General features: G+C 44.2%; 1 protein-coding gene across 1 annotated transcript in view; it reads left to right on the top strand.

Moving 5' to 3' along the window:
- Window positions 1–19,520, top strand: part of GUCY1B1 (guanylate cyclase 1 soluble subunit beta 1) — a 725,186-nt gene that overhangs the window by 353,965 nt on the left and 351,701 nt on the right. The window contains exon 9 of the mRNA XM_069631323.1: window positions 9,749–9,946. Coding sequence (XP_069487424.1) covers window positions 9,749–9,946 — 198 coding nt within the window. The remainder of the gene's footprint in view (window positions 1–9,748; window positions 9,947–19,520) is intronic.

The following is a 19,520-nucleotide window of genomic DNA, read 5'->3' on the forward strand; positions in this document are numbered from 1 at the left end:
CTGTGAGGCAGCACAGGCCAAGTAGGGTCCGAAGGCAAGTGCAGGGGCAGGGCGGATGCTGCGAGGGATCGGCCAGAATGCCATGACCCAGAAGGACACATAAGGGCCCAGGCCACCTTTCACAGCTACTGTGGGGATTAGCATGGGAGGGAGAGAGGGAAGGAGGAGGGGAAGAAGAGGAACGTCTTCAGGTTTTTGCAGAACTTGAAGAGGTCTGTCTCAAGACGGAGAGAAAGGGGGAGGCTGTTCCAGTGGAGGGAGCCAGCTGAGGAAAGGGAACAGCCACCCGCTCTCTGCTTAGAGAAGTGCTTGACAAGCAGAGAGTTGGAACCAGAGGATCAGAGGGATCTGGAAGGAGAGTATTTGGTGAGAGCAAGTTGCAGATAGCATGGTTCCCGGCCCCAGGCAGACTTAGGGATGATGCAGAGGGATTTAAATGTGATCCTTGCAACAAACGGGAGCCAGTGGAGAGATTTTAGGGCGGGAGTGATAAAGTCCCTGGGCTTAAGGCCAAGGATAAATCTTGCAGCCCTATTCTGGATTAGCTGGAGGGGGGCAGATAGAAGAAGAAGGTATGTTAAGGAAGATTGTGTTGCAGTAGTCCAGCTTGGAGAGTACCAGAGCTCTGGAGCCATTGAGCCTCTGGGGGAAAGTGAGGAAAGGAAGGATGCCCCTGAGGAGAAAGAGTTGGAAATGGACCTTCTTGCCAAAGATGTGAGTAATGAAAGAAACAGAGGAGTCAAAGATAACTCCCAGATTTATGGTCACAGATGAAGAATAGGGTGGAGAGCGCATCGAGGGTGGCCAGAGTGAAAGGAGAAAAGAGGGAACAGGAGTCCTGATAGGAAGAATCTCAGTCTTGCTGGGATTGAGACAGAGGTCATTGGAGGTACACCAAGACTGGATAGCGGACAGGCAATCAGGAATGATAGAGGAGGTCAGAAGAGATGCAGATGGTAGTTTGAAGAAAAGTTGGGTGTTATCTGCCTAACATTGGAAATGTGGTGAAAAAGTGTAGATAAGGTGAGCAAGAGGAGCCATATACATGTTAAAGAGCCAGGGCGAAAAGCTAGAGCCCTGGGGTACACCGCAGGTGGAGATAGAGGTGGGCAAGCAGAACCCAGGATAACCTGAGAGGGATGGTCAGTGAGGAAGGAGGTTAGTCAGTCCAGTGCCCGCTCTGAGATACCACGGGTATCATGGAGCCCTTTTATGAGGATGGAGTGGTTAACCATGTGAAACGAAGAGGAGTGATTGAGTAGAATGAGAACAGCAGGTGAGTTGGAGTCAAGAGATACGAGAATTCTTCATGGGTGTTCAGAAGAGCAGTTTCTGTGCCTCTGGATGCTGGGAATCCAGATTGATGGTTGTGCAGGAAACCAACAAGCTCAGTATGCTGGGTCAGTTGGGGGAAGACTAACTTCTCCAGAGGTTTCCCAAGGAAGGGAGTGAGAGAGATGGGGCTGTAGTTAGCTGGACATGATGGGGCGGCAAAAGGCTTTTTCAGGAGGGGGCGCACAAGAGAGTGCTTGAGGGAAGAGGGGAAAGGCCCAGTGGGAAGAGAGTGATTGCCGTATTCTGCGACTGCAGGAGCAAGGGTGCCGATATTGTCTTTAATAATTCTGGTAGAACAGGGGGAGACCTGTTTGGAAGAGACCTTCATAGAGCAGACAACTCTAGTGACCTTGTCATGTGTGATAGGTGTGGAAGGAGAAAAGGAGGAGAGAATAGATGAGGGAGGTTTGGGTTAAACTAATTCCATTCCTAGAAAATTTGGGGAAAGTGCTGGATGGTGGTTAAGGAGCAGCTACAAATGAGCATCGATTCAAAAATCATTTTTTTGTCACCGATATTATCAGTGGATACCATTCCTCTCATGTACAGTATATGAAATACACATTCAGCCATGTTTTTTCACGAATGCAAGCCTTTGTTGGATACTAGTTGTAATTTGGAACTTTTTAACTAGTGTGCCTTCTAGTGCATATCATTGCCTTCAAGTCTTGAAGAGCTCAACTATAACGCAAAAACAGAACAACAGAGGCAAAGAACCTTTATGATGCTCCAAAGGAGACTAAAACATGCTGGACTTAAAGCCCGTAATAGATATAGGCCCTCATTACGACCCTGGCGGAGATCCATGGTGCAATTTGCACCATGGACCATGGCGCAGAGCTGCCAACTCCGCCATGGGGGTTGGCGGACTTACCGCCCTATTCCGACCTTGGCGGGGCGGTAAGTCCCCAATCCCCATTTACCCTTCCCCATTCCCATTTTTGCCCCATAGGGTATAATGGGAGTGGGGAAGGCGTTAATTACGCCATCGTAAATTACGGTGACGTAATTAACGAGAGGACCCGTAGCGCCATGGATTTTTCCGCCCGGAAAATCCGGGCGTAAAAATCACCATGGCGCTACGGAAAGTCCTAATCTGGCGGAGAGGTACGCCATGCATTACGCTGGCGTAAACCCCTCTCCGCCAGGGTCGTAATGAGGGCCATACACTCAGATACACTACACCACAAAGTAAAAAGCAATATCAAAATGTTCTTACAATTGGGTTATCAGGTTACTGTGGACACAAAGGTAGACATTACAACACTGCAGTCTCAGAAAGGTGTTACACTCAAGGAATCTTACACTCGCAGAGCGGCAAACATGTCATTCCTTAAAGAGGAATTCTTAGCTGGCATTGATAGAGGCACAAAAGAGCAGATGAAGCAGAACCATGTGACAGGGCACCTTTACAAACCAGGCAGACATGGAACTTTCTTCCCATTGTGTTTTTCTGGGGGATTTACAAAATTGATGGGCTTTGGTGCATTTGCCAAAAATCCAAGGGAGTTTGACACTTGGACTGTCACCCATGCCCTTGTCTACCTTGGGGTATCCTCACTCTATCCCAGACATCCATAAATGTGGTCAGTTCTAGGGCTCGGTAACCCCTACTCTCTGTTGCTTGGTCTTATACTAAAGGTGTCTTCCCTGAGACAATATCTAGCTGACTGCCTAGGAATCGTATAGGTTACCCTTTACTAACCCTGCTTAGTGTGCTATGGAATTTTAGGGAAATGGAGTCTTACTGTCACTTCATTAGAACTGCTTGCCAAGTAAGCCCAGTTTGACCTTGCTATCCTACTCTGGTATTTTGCTGCATTCACCTCCCCACCTCAATTTTGTCCCTCAGATAATTACCTCCACCTACCTCCGTCCTTAGATGTTTACCTCTTTCCTCCTCTCCATTTCCTCCTTCTCTACTCCTCCACTCCTCCACTCACTACTACTATTACCTCTGAGTACCACACTACTACTCCACTCACTGCTGCCTCTCTCCACTCCTCCTCTACTACTACTTTGTGTCTTCAGCCCTACTAACTCTCCACTCCTACCACTACACCTGCTCCACTACCACCTCTCACAACTAACACCTCTCCTCTTCAACTTCTAGTACTACCACTTCCACTTCCTCTATGCTACTACCACTATCTCTCTACTTCTTCAACAACCTCCCCTCTACTCCCAAATACAACAACCGCCACTCACTACAAAAACGTTGCCTGTACTACCTTTCTGCTGCTGCTACTGCTACTCTTGCTTCCCCTTCCAACTACTACTGCCTCTTCACTACATCTAATCGACCACCTACTCTACCATTACTACACTCATTCTAACACACATGCAGCCACTCCACAGACCCCTCCCACCAACCACCTCTGCACTCCTTCTCTGGTGTCATCCTCCTTCCACCTCCCGACACCCTACTAACCCACACTGAATCTCTCCATGCCCCTCATTAAATTACCCTCCCCTTGCTATGATTGGCCACATTTCCCTGTCCAGTAAACTTACCTTACTCACAGGGTGTGACGAGGGAGGGCAAAAGATGCTTCATAAGGACTGTTAAATCCTGCCCCCTTTTGAGTCACAGATCGCTGCAATCCTGTAGCGAGAAGCAACATCTATCTATAGGGGACTTAGATCCCCTGCTGTCAGAACCTTTGCAGAGGCCTTTCTATTATAATTCCATGGTGGGCTAGCGATTTCTGTCTCCTCATGTGTGGACTCTTGCTGGTGCTGCCTGCCCGACCCCCACTGATCTGCAAGATGCTGCGTTATCTTGCGGCCTTCCCATGGCATCCTCTCACCGAGGCTGCATGCCCATTTCTCAGTGAGGGCATGTTCTACCTGCCGCCTCCCATGGCCTCCCTTGCTCTCCTCTCCACTGCTGGCTCTGCCAGATCGCTGCACCCGGCATCCCTCATCTTGCCAGGGTCTGCCTCCAGCAACATAGAGGCAGTTGATTACCGCTCTGCACCACCAGCGTCCTGCTGGCTGTTGCATTCAGCCACCATGCCTGGCCTTCCTTCCTCAGCATCTAAGGGCCGGTGCTGCCTTCATCCAGTAACATTGGCTGTGGCCTCTGCTCTCTGCCGAGGACCAGGACCACCAGGTAAGTAGGGACTGGGATGGTCTCTGCTATCAAGCACCCAGGCACTCTGGGAATGGATTTGGATCCACACTCCATCCCCTGACAGTGCCTGGGGACAGGCCCCATAACAAAACCTTGCTCCTCATCCAACACTAGAAATGAAAGAGGGTAATTTAACATCCTTACAGGTGTAGATGAACCTAATAACATCCCTTCTTCCTACTTAAAGAAGCCACCACTCTTCCTGACTTGGCTGGACATGCTCGGACACCAGGATGGACTGCAAGCTAAACTACATCTGGACAGATAGTACATTGTTCTGCCTTGCCTGGTCTGACATTTATATTAGTTGATCCATGGGAATGCGTCTTTCACCAACCAAAGTTGTGTAGCATCATAGAGAACAGATGCACAAAGTTGAAGCTCACGGTTTAAGAACAAGTGACCTGTGTTAGAAAGATATCAGCTGAGCTAACATCCCTTACATGGCCACACATCCACAGAAAGAGCTATGGTCTTTGGTAGGCCCCATGGCGATGCAGCGAGTACACCTGCCCAATCAGCCCATGGGCACCAATGTCCCATCTTCTCTTTTAGATAAGTCTTTAACTCCTCCCACCAGAATCTGATACATGGTCCCTTGCCCAACCATCCATTCCCTGTTTTCAGGCTACCTAGAAGCATTCAGTATTCATTCAATAGGTACACCACCATGAGAGAAATGATGCCATACAAGCCATGGAAATGTTGGGTGTTGCAAAAGAAAAGATACAAGAACCGATATTTGGTACACAATATTGGCAGCAACTGACAATTTGGAAGCTCCATACACGCACAAAAAGGTCAAAACTGAGATGAGGTGATTTTGGTATTGGGGAACCATGTTGCCAGTGATTGATCAATATTTTATAGATGAAATAGACACAATATTAAACACCACATAACTAATAGGTAAATGTTGCTTATGAGCAGGTAACTGCTACAAAAATCATTTTATTATGAAATAATCACAAATATGAATAGGGTCAACTTGCTTTTCACACAATCAATAAATACACAAATGTATGTTCCTGTTAATTAATCATATCTGTGTGATGTAGTGACTACCGCTCTGCAAAAGCACACAGATGGGATGTGTCTAAAGCACCTACCCATTCTACTACTACATCAGCAATGTTCTCAATCATAAAGATGAAACGGGCACAGTCCGAAAGGTATATCCTTGCCTCTTTCCGTAATTTGGGCCAACGGCAGGCTTAATCTTCATAAAGGATACACGTTGGTATAGAAAGAATCCAAACAAGAATAGCATGGTGCCAAAATTAAAAAAAGAAAAAAAAAACTGTTTCCAACTAAGGTTCTATAAAAAAATAAATAGATCTTCTAGTAAACTATGAAATGCATATGGAGGACTTTCTGAATTTAACTAGTAGTCCGGGTGCTTTCCTCAACCCTTTGGGTTGAGTCAGAGACCAGAGAGATGGGTTCCAACAATGTGGTGCTGTGCGGCAGCATCAATGGCATTCATGTCGAAAATGCAGGGGACGGCAGGTGATGTTGGGTAGGTTGCACTGGAAGACTTAGTGCCTTGGAAAAGTAGACTGTCCTTCGGTAGTGAGCAGACTCAGCACAGTTTTGAGGTAATGTAGCAGTGTCAGCTTGGAGCATAAAGAATCAGGTAACCAAGCAGGCAGTATCGAGTGGGGATGCATGAAGAATTGGCCATTCTCAGATGCGGAGACGGCATAGGTTCAGCGTTGGCATTAAGTGAAACACAAAGATGTGGCAGCCGTCGAGAGTGAAGATGACTCTGGCCGTTCCCTTGCAGCAACCTGGACAGTGTTGAAAGTTACTAAACTGGTATTTAGGCAGTTTGGAGATGCAGGGAGGGCCGCGGGTCACTTCCTTGGTACTGTGGTTACTAGGTTACCCAGTCCGGGATTTCTAGGGGAAGGAATAATATTTATTCTGTCCTTTCCAACCGAGAAGATTTTTAGAGAGCACTTTCAGGGGTCTATCATCTCCATTGTGATGGGTACAGGGTATCAGTGGCTCAGTTGCTGTAGGTCTTGCCAGTTAGCTGGCTATCCCAAGTAGTCTCTTGGGATGGTTCGGGATTATAGGGTTCCTCTTCCTTTGATATTCTGTCTATGTTAGGAACATGCTTCATTCCATTTCTCCCCAGCATGGCCCAGGACTGGCCAGGACTGGGAGCCACGGATCAAAAACCTTTATCGTAAATCGCACCTCCTGCCCTTACCTGACATGTTGAAAGTCCACCTGCCAGAGTCACAGCACTCCCCGAAACCACCAGAAGAGTCCCGAATGGAGACTGGTCCGGCACCTGTTTCCAACATGGTGGCTCGTGGACAAGTCAGGCATATTACACAGAAATGGAACCGGAAGTCCAGAAGATTACTTTTGGTTCGCAGGCACAAAAGGACACAAGACGCTGGATTCCGTGTCCTTGCTCTGGCGTGACTGCCACAGAGAATCCATGACATCCTTATCCATTCAAGTTTACAGAGAAGTACGTAGGTTCTTGTTTATAATTTACTTTGTTCTTCATAAAACTCTTCTAAAAATCTGAAGTCAGAGATTATATCTGGTAAGGGGAAATGGGGTGTACGTAAGCAGTGCAGTGCCTACTCTTTGCCTCATAGACCAATTATTTTCATTTTTTCTTTTTGGTTTCTCCAAGATATTTTAGTTTACATGTATCCATATATATATACTGATTAATTGTCATATTCCCTTCATAAGGGAATTTGTGATCCTCATCCCATGTTATTAAGAATACTAAAGAAAAGCCACTGTCCGATCAGCTTCTTTACTGCCCTTATCATTATCACAGGCAGACAGACCGGGGATAGCTACTGATGGTTGCTTAACCAGAAACCAAGGATCCATGATCCCCTTGGTGGTTTAGCCTTATTCTTCAGCACCAACCTTCACACTTGAATACATCATAAGGTACTATAAGTCTACACCTCTCTAGCAGAGGACTTTGGAGAAGACAATACTTTCCACAAGCTTTATCAGTGAATTCTTCTTAAAAAGTGTTCTGACGACAAATCTATGTAAGGGAGGGACTCCCATCATTATATGGGTAAAATTTTACAGCAGATTTGTCCACAGCAAGCCTGATGTTAAATGTCCAATCCTGCTGTTGTAACAAGTGTCCCTTGCCTGCTGATGTCACACCCAGTATGCCTTGTCTGAAGAAAGTGGGGAGTGGTAGGCAGGAAGTGTGGGAGCCCTAGCGAAATCCAAAAAGGTGAGACCCCTCTTGGATCTGAACTTGCCTCCGTCTTCCTACTTCAAAAGGTTCTATATTCTTACATCCTCAGATTTCTTTTGCAGAGTTTATTGCTGAATATTTTCAGCTGAAAAAACTAATTGAATTATTTATTTTTTATATTTGGGGGTTCCCCCAAAACCCCCACTTACCTAATATCTAGTCCCTATTCAGCACACCACCCTACCCCTTGTATCCCCTTACCCGCCCCTCCCCATATTGTTTGGAAAAAACTCTGTGAAAAGCATGCTGGCCTTGTAATAACATTGTACCCTTCAAAAGGACTCCAGTAATCAGCACCCTGGTGTGAGATGTCTATTGTCATGACAGGACTGTCTTTGAAGCAACAGTTCCCAGGAGACCTCCCTGGGAAAGTTTCCTTCTTCCTGGAAGAAGGTGTCGGCCCACCTCAGGGGGATTGAAGAGTGGCTTCCTGTGCTGGACCGAACATGGCCATTGTGGGTACACACTGGACAGACAACTAAAGCACACTCTGTCATGCATGAGACACTTCTCTTCGAGCTGACAGTAATATGGCATGCAATGCTTGAGCTATCTAATTGTGTACCTTAATTAGCCACCATGTAAAAACTAGACATGGCTACATTTAGATATCAATTACTGCGACCAGGCTGCTGGGGTACACAATTATATGCAGTTATATTTGGAATGCACTTGTGAACTTTGCATATGCACTGTTACCAATGCAGTGTAGCTGCTGGGGATGTCAGGAGATGGTCACAGCAAGCTACTTGCTTGTCATGGAGCATTATTAAAGTGGGATCCGATTAGTAAATCCCGCTTTCAGCAACAGAATTACCTGCATCATTTTGTTATTAACAATCCCAAAACATCAGTCTATTTCACCCTCATAGATGCCGTTCCATCACAATCTACACGAAGAAATGAATTATATGTCTACAACTGATAATTTCCAGCCTGCGACTAAATTTCTATCTTCACAACAACCAGTATGGCAGCAATAAAAAACAGATGTACCGAACACAACTGCAATCTCTCTTCTTGATAGAGCGTTATTGTATTTTTTTTTCATTCTATTTGAACACTGAGAAATATGCATTCCCCTGTTAATTAACTGTCTTGGTGTTGAGATTCGTGTAAATATACAAAATAGCAAGTCTCTCATCATCCCTTTCCTGCTACACTTTCACCATTTTGGTTTCTTTCTCATTACCAGATTTGTTAATTAATTGGGTCCTGCTGAAGCCCCAAGGATTGATCCTAATACCCAGTCTGCCTCATTCTGCATCTGATGATAATTTAGTGGCCACTTGGTCCGATGGGTTTATCGTGGACTGAGAGTGGAGGATGGGGTTACCAAATGCAGATAAATGATTGTATTCCAATATTTGATTTGTTCTAGAATGTTTAGTAAGCCCCACCAATCGCTGGGTCTGTAGGTGAAGTAAAATAAACACAATCTGCATCTGCATATCTCAGACATTAACACTGAAATGTATTAAGGTTGAAGCTGGAAGCTTGAAGATGCTCAGTGTCACAGCCTGTGAAATGTTCACCTTTGTTTGGCTTATATTAAAAACTCATAAGGAATGTGATATTCTGATTTTGCAAACTTAATTTGTTATTTTTATTAGCACGTATCGGTTGATATTTATAGCAGTGATCCTTTCTTTAACAATTCTAGGAAAATCCTTTACACTGCCACCAAAGATTTTGGAAAGTATATTTCCTTTAAATGTAAACAATGAAGAACTAGTCACTCAACCTACATATAGCTTTTTCAGTGATAGCTTATTCTTTTTTCGATGCAGTTTATAAATGTAGTTTATATGCCATATTGTGTATTTCTGATGTTTACTATAGTGATTATTTATCTACAATAGTTTCGCTCATATTGTAATTGTACTTGATCAGTGTAAATGTGAGTGTATATTTTTCCTCTCTCAGGTCTCACAATTTTTAAATACATCACGTTTTAAAGATGCATATTGTAAATGATACAGTTTTATGTGATAATGCAATATATTATTATATTGCAGTGTAATGAACTTGGACGATTTAACAAGAAGAGGACTTTATTTGAGTGACATTCCATTGCATGATGCAACACGTGATCTGGTACTTTTAGGAGAACAGTTTAGAGAAGAGTACAAGTTGACACAAGAACTTGAAATTTTGACGGACAGACTTCAACATACACTCAGAGCACTTGAAGAAGAAAAGAAGAAGACTGATACGTAAGACATGACCCAAACACACTGATTTTATGTGATTGAATGCTGTGTTCACAAGCTTCCGAAAAACAGTTCATTCCACTGTCATTTGATACCAGTACACAATGAAAATCTGTGTTTAAGTAGTGTTTCTCATGCAAGCACATAGGAAATTAACCATAGTACCAGCCATCCAGACACATGACTCTATCTTGCAAAATGTTTGATTTGTAGAGTTAAAATGAACATGAAGCTTTCGTGACATGATCATGATGTCCACAGCTGGATGGGCATGTGATGAGTAAGCGCGCCATATGTTTAATGTAAACTTGTTATTAACCTTATGCCCGGTCTTAAAGCATATATGTGCAATTTTACTAACATTGATACATTTTGAACCAGTCGGAGTGGGGACCCAGGGATAAAAATGTTTGATCTGTTAAATGGACATATTTGTGTTAAGGAATAATTCAGAAACAATGTTACACATATTCTTAACTTATCTTAAGGACGTTCACACTAAAATTAGATTTACAGTTTACAATTAGATTTAGCACATTTATGAAGTTAGAAACCGCAGTAACATTTTGGGTTGTTACGTATAAATTATTAAGGGCATTGAGATTTTAGTGAAGAGGTTCCCAGGGATATCCCCCTAAGACTATGAGATATATGCATGCTTGTGCTGCAAGAGTATACAATAGGTATTAGCACCGTGTCAGCAATGATTGCGTTGTAAGTAAGTAGCCCATGTTCGTGTAATCTGGACTAGCCATACAAGACATGGGATTGTTTACAAAAAGATAGATTTGTAGGTATATGTGATAAAATGTACATTCTTGATACAAAAAAAGAAGTTGTTGTATTAAAGATGCCACTAAAGAATGCCAAAATAAATAGGCATAGTAAAAAGCAAAAACAAATGATAGTTCTTGCGTGAAAATATATTTCAATGATATAATAATGTTATCAATGAGATCCACATGGTACATTCACAGACTACAGTACAAACCAATATTTTGATAATATAAACCTGTTAGAAAATAAAAAGCATAGAAGAACATTAAAATATACAAATACATGTATGGCTCGTGTAAGGGTCACAGTTCACATGAAGGCTAATCAAAAAATACATTTCTCAATAGCATCAATCTGTATTCTAGTGATGTAAGCAAGTAAGCTAAGTCCAAAGCATGGCTATGTGTAGCAGATTTGACTCATTAATGATAAGTGGTGCACCAGCTGGAAGAGTAGCTGGCCAAAACTATGCCTAATGGCACTCCACTACTATAAAATGCAACGTTTAAAACTATCAGAATTGTTAAATTGAATGGGCGCTAAGTAATTAGGGTGGAAAGAAAAGTAAATACCCAAGCATTTCAGGCAAATGAATAAAGATAATCTTGTTAGGTATAATAACATAATGTCATCAGTAAAAAAATAGTAAATAAACACCAAGATATGGTTTTACCTAAGCATTTGACATGAAAAATAAGGATAATCCTGGCCGGCATAATAACTTAATAGTAGCTGCAAACATGTAACAGAGTATGATGCTGGAAATTTCTGTACGTTTTCTGCCATGAGGGTTCGGCCCTGACTCCTGACAGTGCAGCTCTTACTTCTTACCTGTTGGTGAACAACACCCCTGTGATACCCTTCTGGCACCCATGGATTGGGGTACACTCTTTTACCCTTGTGTTTGTTGTTGGCATCTGTGTGTTGCCAACAGAGCAGGGTATGGGCTGGTGGCAGCTAAATGCTGACTTGACAGTGACTCTGAGTGTCCTCTATTTTGGGACACGCAGGCAATGCCATAGGAATCCATGGATTCCTGGACAAATAGCTGCATGGTTTCTATTGCATTTACCCCTTGTTTACCAAAGTCCTTGGAACCCCTGACTCTGTCTCCCTGAATGGCTGTTGAGTGGAAGGACCATATATGGTTCTGGGGCTGTCTCCTGCCAGACTGGCTGGAGCCTTCCCAAGGACTGTGTGTTGTGGGTTAACCCTTGGGGTGGTACCTGTATGAATGGAGTGTGAGCTCAACTCACATTGTGTGTTGTCGGTGTCTGATTTTGGTTGTGTAACACAATGGGCCACATTACAAGTCCAGCGGTAACCCCGTTGTTGCTACCGGCGGGTTGCCGCTGGACTTATAAGATTTACCAGTGCCTGGCTTGCCGGTAACACCAAGGGATTACAACCCCGGCATTCCGGAAAGTCAGGCGCCCGTAAATTGTTAATCCCCATTCCCATTGAGTCCAATAGGACTCAATGGGAATGGGGACCACAGAAGCACCAGCACTTCTAATAACAGTGCTGGTGCTTCCCTGAAACTCTGCGGGTGGGCTCCTTTCGGTCCCGCAGGTCTGACCCTGGGGGCGGGGTGGCACCCGCCTGCAGATTCGTACTGTGCCGGTCCAGTAACAGCAGTGCCGGCACAGTCAGAATGAGGCCCAATTCCTGGTCCATCCGTGACTGAAACTAGAGTGAATGTAGTGTGGTGTTCTGAAAGGCTGCAGTCTAGTCCAGTGGTCAAGTCCAGGTCACCAGAAGCCATCCTGAGGTCTGTTCTGTGGTTGCAGCACCAAAGAAACGAAAGTCGGAAAAACGCAATATCCTGAAACCCGGCACCTATTTCTGCCACTACACCTGTCACCACCGAAAGTCATCCAAGGTTCTTATATTCTTTAGCCAGGTAATGTCGAGGTCCACAGCAGTTTTTACCTTTGTGGGACATCCACAGCCAGAGTAACGACCTGTCAACAGAGACCACAGCGAAGACCGAAAGTGCTGCATTTCCGACACTGCTTGGTTCCTTCTTTTCTCTTAATCTCAACATCCCAGCAACTCCTTCTTTAAAAGGGGGTCAATTCATGATGGGTCTCATTGAGTAAAGCCAAGAAACTCTGCCACTTTACATGCCAAGGGACCAAGGTTATTGTGACAAGGAAGAGCATCTTCCAGCCTCAGGAATCATCCAGGGGTCCCAGAGTCGTCTTCAAACCTGTTCCTCTCTGGCATCTCTGGTACTTTAGGGTAGGAGGACCTATAAAAAGAAAAGGAGAGCGTTAGTGAACACCTATGAACTTGGCTGTAATAGACAAGATAAAGTACACCCTAACTTTTCCTTTACAGGTTGCCCAGGTGGGGGGATTCTCACACAGACCTGGATATCTAATTTAAGGTATGCGTTCTGCCAATGTTCCAAAACTAACCTGCCTTTCTACATTGATCTATGAATGTACACCTTGCTTAGTAATTCTCATGCTTTTTTAAAAACTGTCAGCAGTCGGTGCATTTTTTATGAAGTATAGTGTGGTACCGCATAGAGTATATATATTGTTGCCATTATTAGAATAATGTTGCCCGAGAACAAAGTGTGTTATTTATATGTACATATCTATCTGAACCTTATTGTATATAAAACATCTGAGGTAGCACATAACAAAGTGTGTTGACATTCCTTTGTGGGGGCTTGGGGACTCACTGTACTTAAGAACCAGCCTGCATCACCTCCTGAGAGTCTCAGTCTTGGGTTGCTCGTCCCTTCTACCATATACCCTTGGCTGGGATTCTCTGTGCCTCTACCCCAACCATATAGTGGGCAGAAGTACAGGAGCCTCCCTCCAGTCTTTACACAGGCCATATACCGGCTGTGAGCATCTCTCAAAATTCCACCTTCTGTAAAAATAAGTGCAAATAGAGATGTAATACTGGTGACGGCTTGTGTTGTATTGTGCTTGGCATGAATGCAGGTGCCTGGTGATGTAAATGAGTGTTGATGTGCCATAGAGAATGTTATGCTGTGAGTGAGGGAATGCTTGGAGTAAAGGTTTGATATTATGTCAGTTGGAGAGCTCGTGCCTGGGTGATGGGAGCTAGTGGTTTACCTCTGTTGACATCTTAATGTAACTTACTAATGCTGATTAAAGTAACTTGCTGGAACCTACCTGATGTGCTTGAGGAACCTGCTTTATCTCACTGGCAATGAGCTGGTCTCTGTGTGAGGCCTAGAGACGGACCTACATGGAAGAAAAAGAAGTTTAAGGTGACTCATCTGCTGCGGGGGGTGCAGAGGACAAAGAAAGAAAGGCAGAGGGAGCCCTGCCCCTTTGGAAGGCCCAGGTGTAAATAAATTCCCTGGGCAGAAGCACAAAGGGGCATTTTGCGGCACAAGCCTCAAAGTTTGAGAAAGAGGCTGAGGACCACAAAGGCACAGACCCCTAGTATAACTGGCATGGAGTTGGACAGTAAAGAAGGGATGGTCCCCAACAGCCAGTCAAGGTATGAGAAAGAGACAGAGGACCAGGGCAATGGAAAGAGACTGTGAACCTGGGCAAAGCTTAAGAAGTAGGACACAAGGCAGCAGTGAGGCCGCTGCAGCATAGGGTCTGCTGTGCTGCGGTGAGAAGGACTGGTGAAATGTTTCTGCAGAGGGGAGAACTATGTGGCTGTTGGGGATGAGACAGGTGCTAGGAGCGGGGATCTCTGACATCCCCATGTATCTCTGAAGTTCCCCTACCTGTCAATGCGGACTGAAAGATTTGTTGGCAGCTGGGAGCGCTGTAAGGTCTGTCCCCTTGATTCAAATGATGACGTAGCTCCTGAAGTGCGGGGAGTTGGCAAACATTGGAGCATTTGATAAAGCTCCATGCTATGTAGTGCCCGCATTCACAAGTATGAAGGAGGTGTGGTTGCTAACAAAAAATAACCTGTCAGCATGCTATGCGTAGGTGTATGTGGCGTGATGTCATGACCAGGACGTGTGGAGATACGCTCATGCTACTTCAAACAGTTCATTAGGTTTAGAATGCAAAGTACCTACCAATGTGCTGTGACCGTGCCCGCGTCTGGCAAAATGAGGATAAGTAATGGGCAGCACTGCTCAAAACTGTACCGGGATGAAGGAATGCTTAGCGGTCTGTGCGTGGAACTCCTATCACAGGGATTAGAAATTGTGAATCCGGGAGCTCCTGCGGGAGTGAATCATCATGCAGTACTGTGAATCGTCATGAGGTACTGTGGGCTCGCTTGCGGCGCAGTCCGAGAGGAATGGAATACGCGTAAGGAATGGTGCCCGGTGAGGGGTATACTGGCTACGCATGAATCGGTCATTGCTAGCAAGTTGTCACATGGGGAGAAAATGATATGAGAAAATTATATTACCTAATAGTAGTGAAAGAAATTATGAAGTGCACATGCGGCACCATGTGAGAACGGGCATTTGAAATTGTTAGCTTGGATGAAAAAGTTTATGTGTAGAAGTGTGTGTTGGCAATTGCAGTGTCGGGGTGATATATATAATTTTTTTTCTTATTTAGGATTCCCAGTTTAGAGGTGCCAGCCACCTATGGGCTTTTAGGATAGGTTTTGGTTGCTACATTTTTAACCCATGATGATATGTTCTGAGCATTTTAGTGACATGTGGTCAGAGTGGATTGGTGTATGTGAGTGAGTGTGCTGGTATAACATGCTTGAGGAATTTCAGCTAAGAGCTATGTTCAGCTATGAACTTTTAGGGCTGTGATAAAATATAAAATGTCATAGTTTGAGTATTGTATGTAGCTAGATAGAACGTGAGTCGGGGACGTGAGAAGTGCGCTAGTATAATATGCTTGAGAAATTTCAGGTTAATGGACTTTTAGGAATATGACAAAATGTTTGAGGTGTTACGCTGTGAGTGAGGTGTCAGAGTGTCTTTGTGTGTTTGCACCTGATGCTATTAGTGGAGGGACACCACGTTCTTAGAGTAAAATCATAGAATGGTTTAGCATGGGATTGCTCCTCTGGTGTGAGGGGTGGTCAGTGGTTTTGAGCGACACTGCGCTATTCACCTGTGTGTGTGTATGGTATGGTATGGGACTCCTCCTCCGGTGTGAGGGGTAGTTACTATTTCATATGGACATGGGTGAGTTTGCAGACTAGCTTGAGTTTGGTTTGACTGAACTATGGAAGAAATGCAGTTTGAGCAGAAAGGGGGGGACGCCTTCCGCCAAGTGTGAGTGGCTGATGTGTGGAGACACTGGCCCTCATTACGACCCAGGCTTTGGACCATGGTGCTAATAGCACCATGGTCCATGCCAGTAACTTACCGACTTCGCCATGGCGGAATGGGGAATTACCGCCCCATTCCGAGGTTGGCGGGGCGGTAATTCCCCATGCCACCATGGCCCTTCCCCATTCCCATTTTTGCCCCATAGGGCTCAATGGGAATGGGGAAGGCGCTAAGTACGGTGCCGCAAATTGCGGCACCGTACTTAGCACCAAGGTCCCTTTGCGGGTTGTTTTTTTAACGCCTGCTAAATGCAGGCGTTAAAGTGCCACCCGCAAAGGGACCTCGTAATCAGGCGTTAAGGGTTTAACAGCACCGCCACCTTTTACGGTGCTGTTAACCCCTTAACGCCTGGGTTGTAATGAGGGTCACAGTCAGAGTAGTTAGGGGGGATGCCGTCTGCCATGTTTTCTGAGATGCAACCCTCTTAAAAAAGGTGCACTGTGTTAGTGTTACCCCGTGTGTTTTCCTCATGTGGATCTGTGCGTGAAGTATGTCTATGTTTCGTGAGGGGAGGACATGTGTTGTGATCAGGAGTCATTTAAGGGTCACCAGAGGTCGAAACTGCAACCGCCTGAGGTCTCCCTGGCGAACTCTAAAAAAAAAAAAAAGGCGGGGGGTTCTTTTTTTGGTAATGCCAGCACCATGTGGCTCTTTACTTCTGGAGTGGCAGGCTTTCTTGTTCAGGACCCTTAGAAGAAAAATAAGAACAGGATTTCCACAAGTCTAACACTTTCAGCACTGACCCTAAATAAAAAAGAATAGGACTACCAAATAAAGTGTCTTTCTGGAATTCTATACAATAATTGCTAGACTCATTAAAGGTTTATTTCAGGCACACTTCAGGGGATGAGTCACTGATTTAGTCAGTTCTTAAATGCCTCAACTCAGCCTTTCATCCTTCTGAGGTTGATAAATGAGTACCAACAAAGGTTGGGTGATATATGGTGTATATTTTTTCTATATAAAGCGCTTAAGCCTAAGTGCTATATAATAACATCATTATCATTTGGTCATGGACGTCTGCTTGAATTCACAGTAATGTGGTAATATGGGCCTTGACACACTGATCTTAATGATACATATGGCGATCCATTCTTGTATGAAATGTACATCACATTATAGTGATATCGTAACCATATTTTTCATAGTGTACAATGCTATGTGATGCCACTTCCTGTTTTGTCAATAGGTGAAAGGTTGTGTTCCATTGCTTCCCGTGAAATCACTTCGGGGTGGGGTCAAATGACATCACTTCCTGTGATGTCATCAGGGGTCAAGGGTCGTGTGATGTCACTTCTGCTACCCCTGGCATTTTGGTGATATGACGTCCCTGGTTGTGATGTGCTTTGTTGTGATGTGTGCGATTTGGAAAGAAGGGAGATGTGTTGTATTGTGCTTGGCATAAATGCAGGTGCCTGGCGATGTAAGTGAGAGTGTTGGTTTGTCAGAGAGAATGTTATGCTGTGAGCGAGGGAATACTTGGAGTAAAGGTTTCATACTATGTCAGTTGGAGATCTCCTGCCTGGATGATGGGAGCCAGTGGTTTACCTCTGTTGACATGGTAATGTATGTAACTTACTGAAGCTGATTAAAGTAACTTGCTGGAACCTACCTGATGTGCTTGAGGACCCTGATTTATTTCGGCTTACCTTAGTAACTTTAGTAACAAATAGAGAAGCTTATATATTAACACTTTCATGTCTGGGTGTTCTTGAGAAAATTGTTGAAGACTCTGTATGCAATAGCGCGGTGTATGCAAATAAATACATATAGTATGTTCACAATGGTCAGAATTGTGGTGCCTGTATTATAGATCAATTTAGGCCTACCATAGTAATATGCATTTGCACTTATGATTGAAAGCTCTCCATGTATGTAAGCTGCGTGTAGTCAATAGACATTTTATGGGCACCTTTGTTGAATATGAATTATCCAAAAATGTCTGCTGCTGCAAGAGAACACATATAAGAGATGTCCCATTGTGCTAATTGCTAGAATAGTGATGCCTTAGTGATAAGTGATAGAGGAGAGTTGAAAAGGAATGGGCAGTAGTTTCGTGGAGTGAGGTTTCCATATTAATTGCTGATATATCGAAAATACATTAAAGGACTAAATAGTCTAATCTAATAGTGGCACCATGTTGGAATATGTGAGTCAGTGGGGATGCAATGGGAAAACAGATTGGTGTGCAGGTTGAAGCTCTACCAATGAACTATAGTGGAAACCATGACTTGAAAACATGTGATAAGAGCTATAAAGAATAACAGATGTCAATGATCCTAGCATGGCAGTGGATGCTCATCATTATTAATCCCATGATAGTAGACTATAGACAGAAAGGAGGGACTGTGAAGGTGCCTGTTATGTAATGAGGCATGTTAGTTAACTTTGAAGTGTCATAGTCTCTTCTGACAATAGGTGATGCTGATTGCCAGGTGAAATCTGTATAGATCGATATATAGTTTGTAGCTTGTCTGGGACATGGTTTAATGCTGATTGCCCAGTGTGAAAGAATGATTATAGGCTAAAAAGACTGAATGGTACAGTGCCATCATGATATAATACAATACTCACAACTGATAAGCATCAGACAAAGAGCATCAGATAAAAGTGGCTACGAACAAGCCAGTATTAACATTTAAATAAGTAAATTCACTGTCATTTAGCCAAATTTGGGTCAGCAGGAAGATACTGCACTACTGGACGCTGATCAGCAATGCTTCAGATCTGAGGCTCGTTTTTCTCAGTAAGCTGATATTTACCTAAAGGAGACAAAGCGCATCAAATAGAAGTTACTAGTAAGAGCAGATGTACACATGTTAAAAGATCAACACAATTGACTGGGCTGTTTCCATTCCGGAATGGCGGGTGCCTATTTCTATTGTTTCTGTTTTTGAAATGTTCATGTAGTCAGAGCAGCGAGGGTATCTATGTCGTAGCAATGTACTCAAAGGGGACAGGGTTAGGCATTCCTTGCAGCAAAAGAACTGAATATGACACGGCAAACAGAAGCACATAACATTCTCATTAAAGGAGTGAGATGAGGTGTTTTGTTTTACTTTTAAAACATTAAAGTAACCATCCTGGCCACAAGCTATATGCAAATGGGTAAACTAGTCCCCAAATGAGCACCCAAATTAAATACTGTGGGTAGCACATTTAGAACGAATATTTGCTGCTCTGGTGTAGATGTAACAAAGTGACAAAAATAGATTGATTACTGGACATTATTCTGCTTTTAAAGGCACTCCCTCTGAAGCTCTGCTGCAATGATGTGCTTCATCATCCTCTGGACCTCTGTCACTGCGCCCAGTCTGTGGCCTTGCCAACCTTCCTTGGATAAGAGCAGCCACGTGACTTGGTCATGTGACCATTGGAACTGGAAGTAGGAGGATGACATGGAGCAGTACATGGAGCTTTGCAACTCTCTCCTTGTACGCCCCTGGACACTCCTCTTGAAGCATTGTGGCTGCTGGGCACTACTGGCCCACAACATCTTCCGACCTTCTGTTATATGGCTGTGGGTCACTCTCTAGC

This window comes from Ambystoma mexicanum, chromosome 6q, assembly GCF_040938575.1.
Source record: "Ambystoma mexicanum isolate Mex_15411 chromosome 6q, UKY_AmexF1_1, whole genome shotgun sequence".
Lineage (NCBI taxonomy): Eukaryota > Metazoa > Chordata > Amphibia > Caudata > Ambystomatidae > Ambystoma > Ambystoma mexicanum.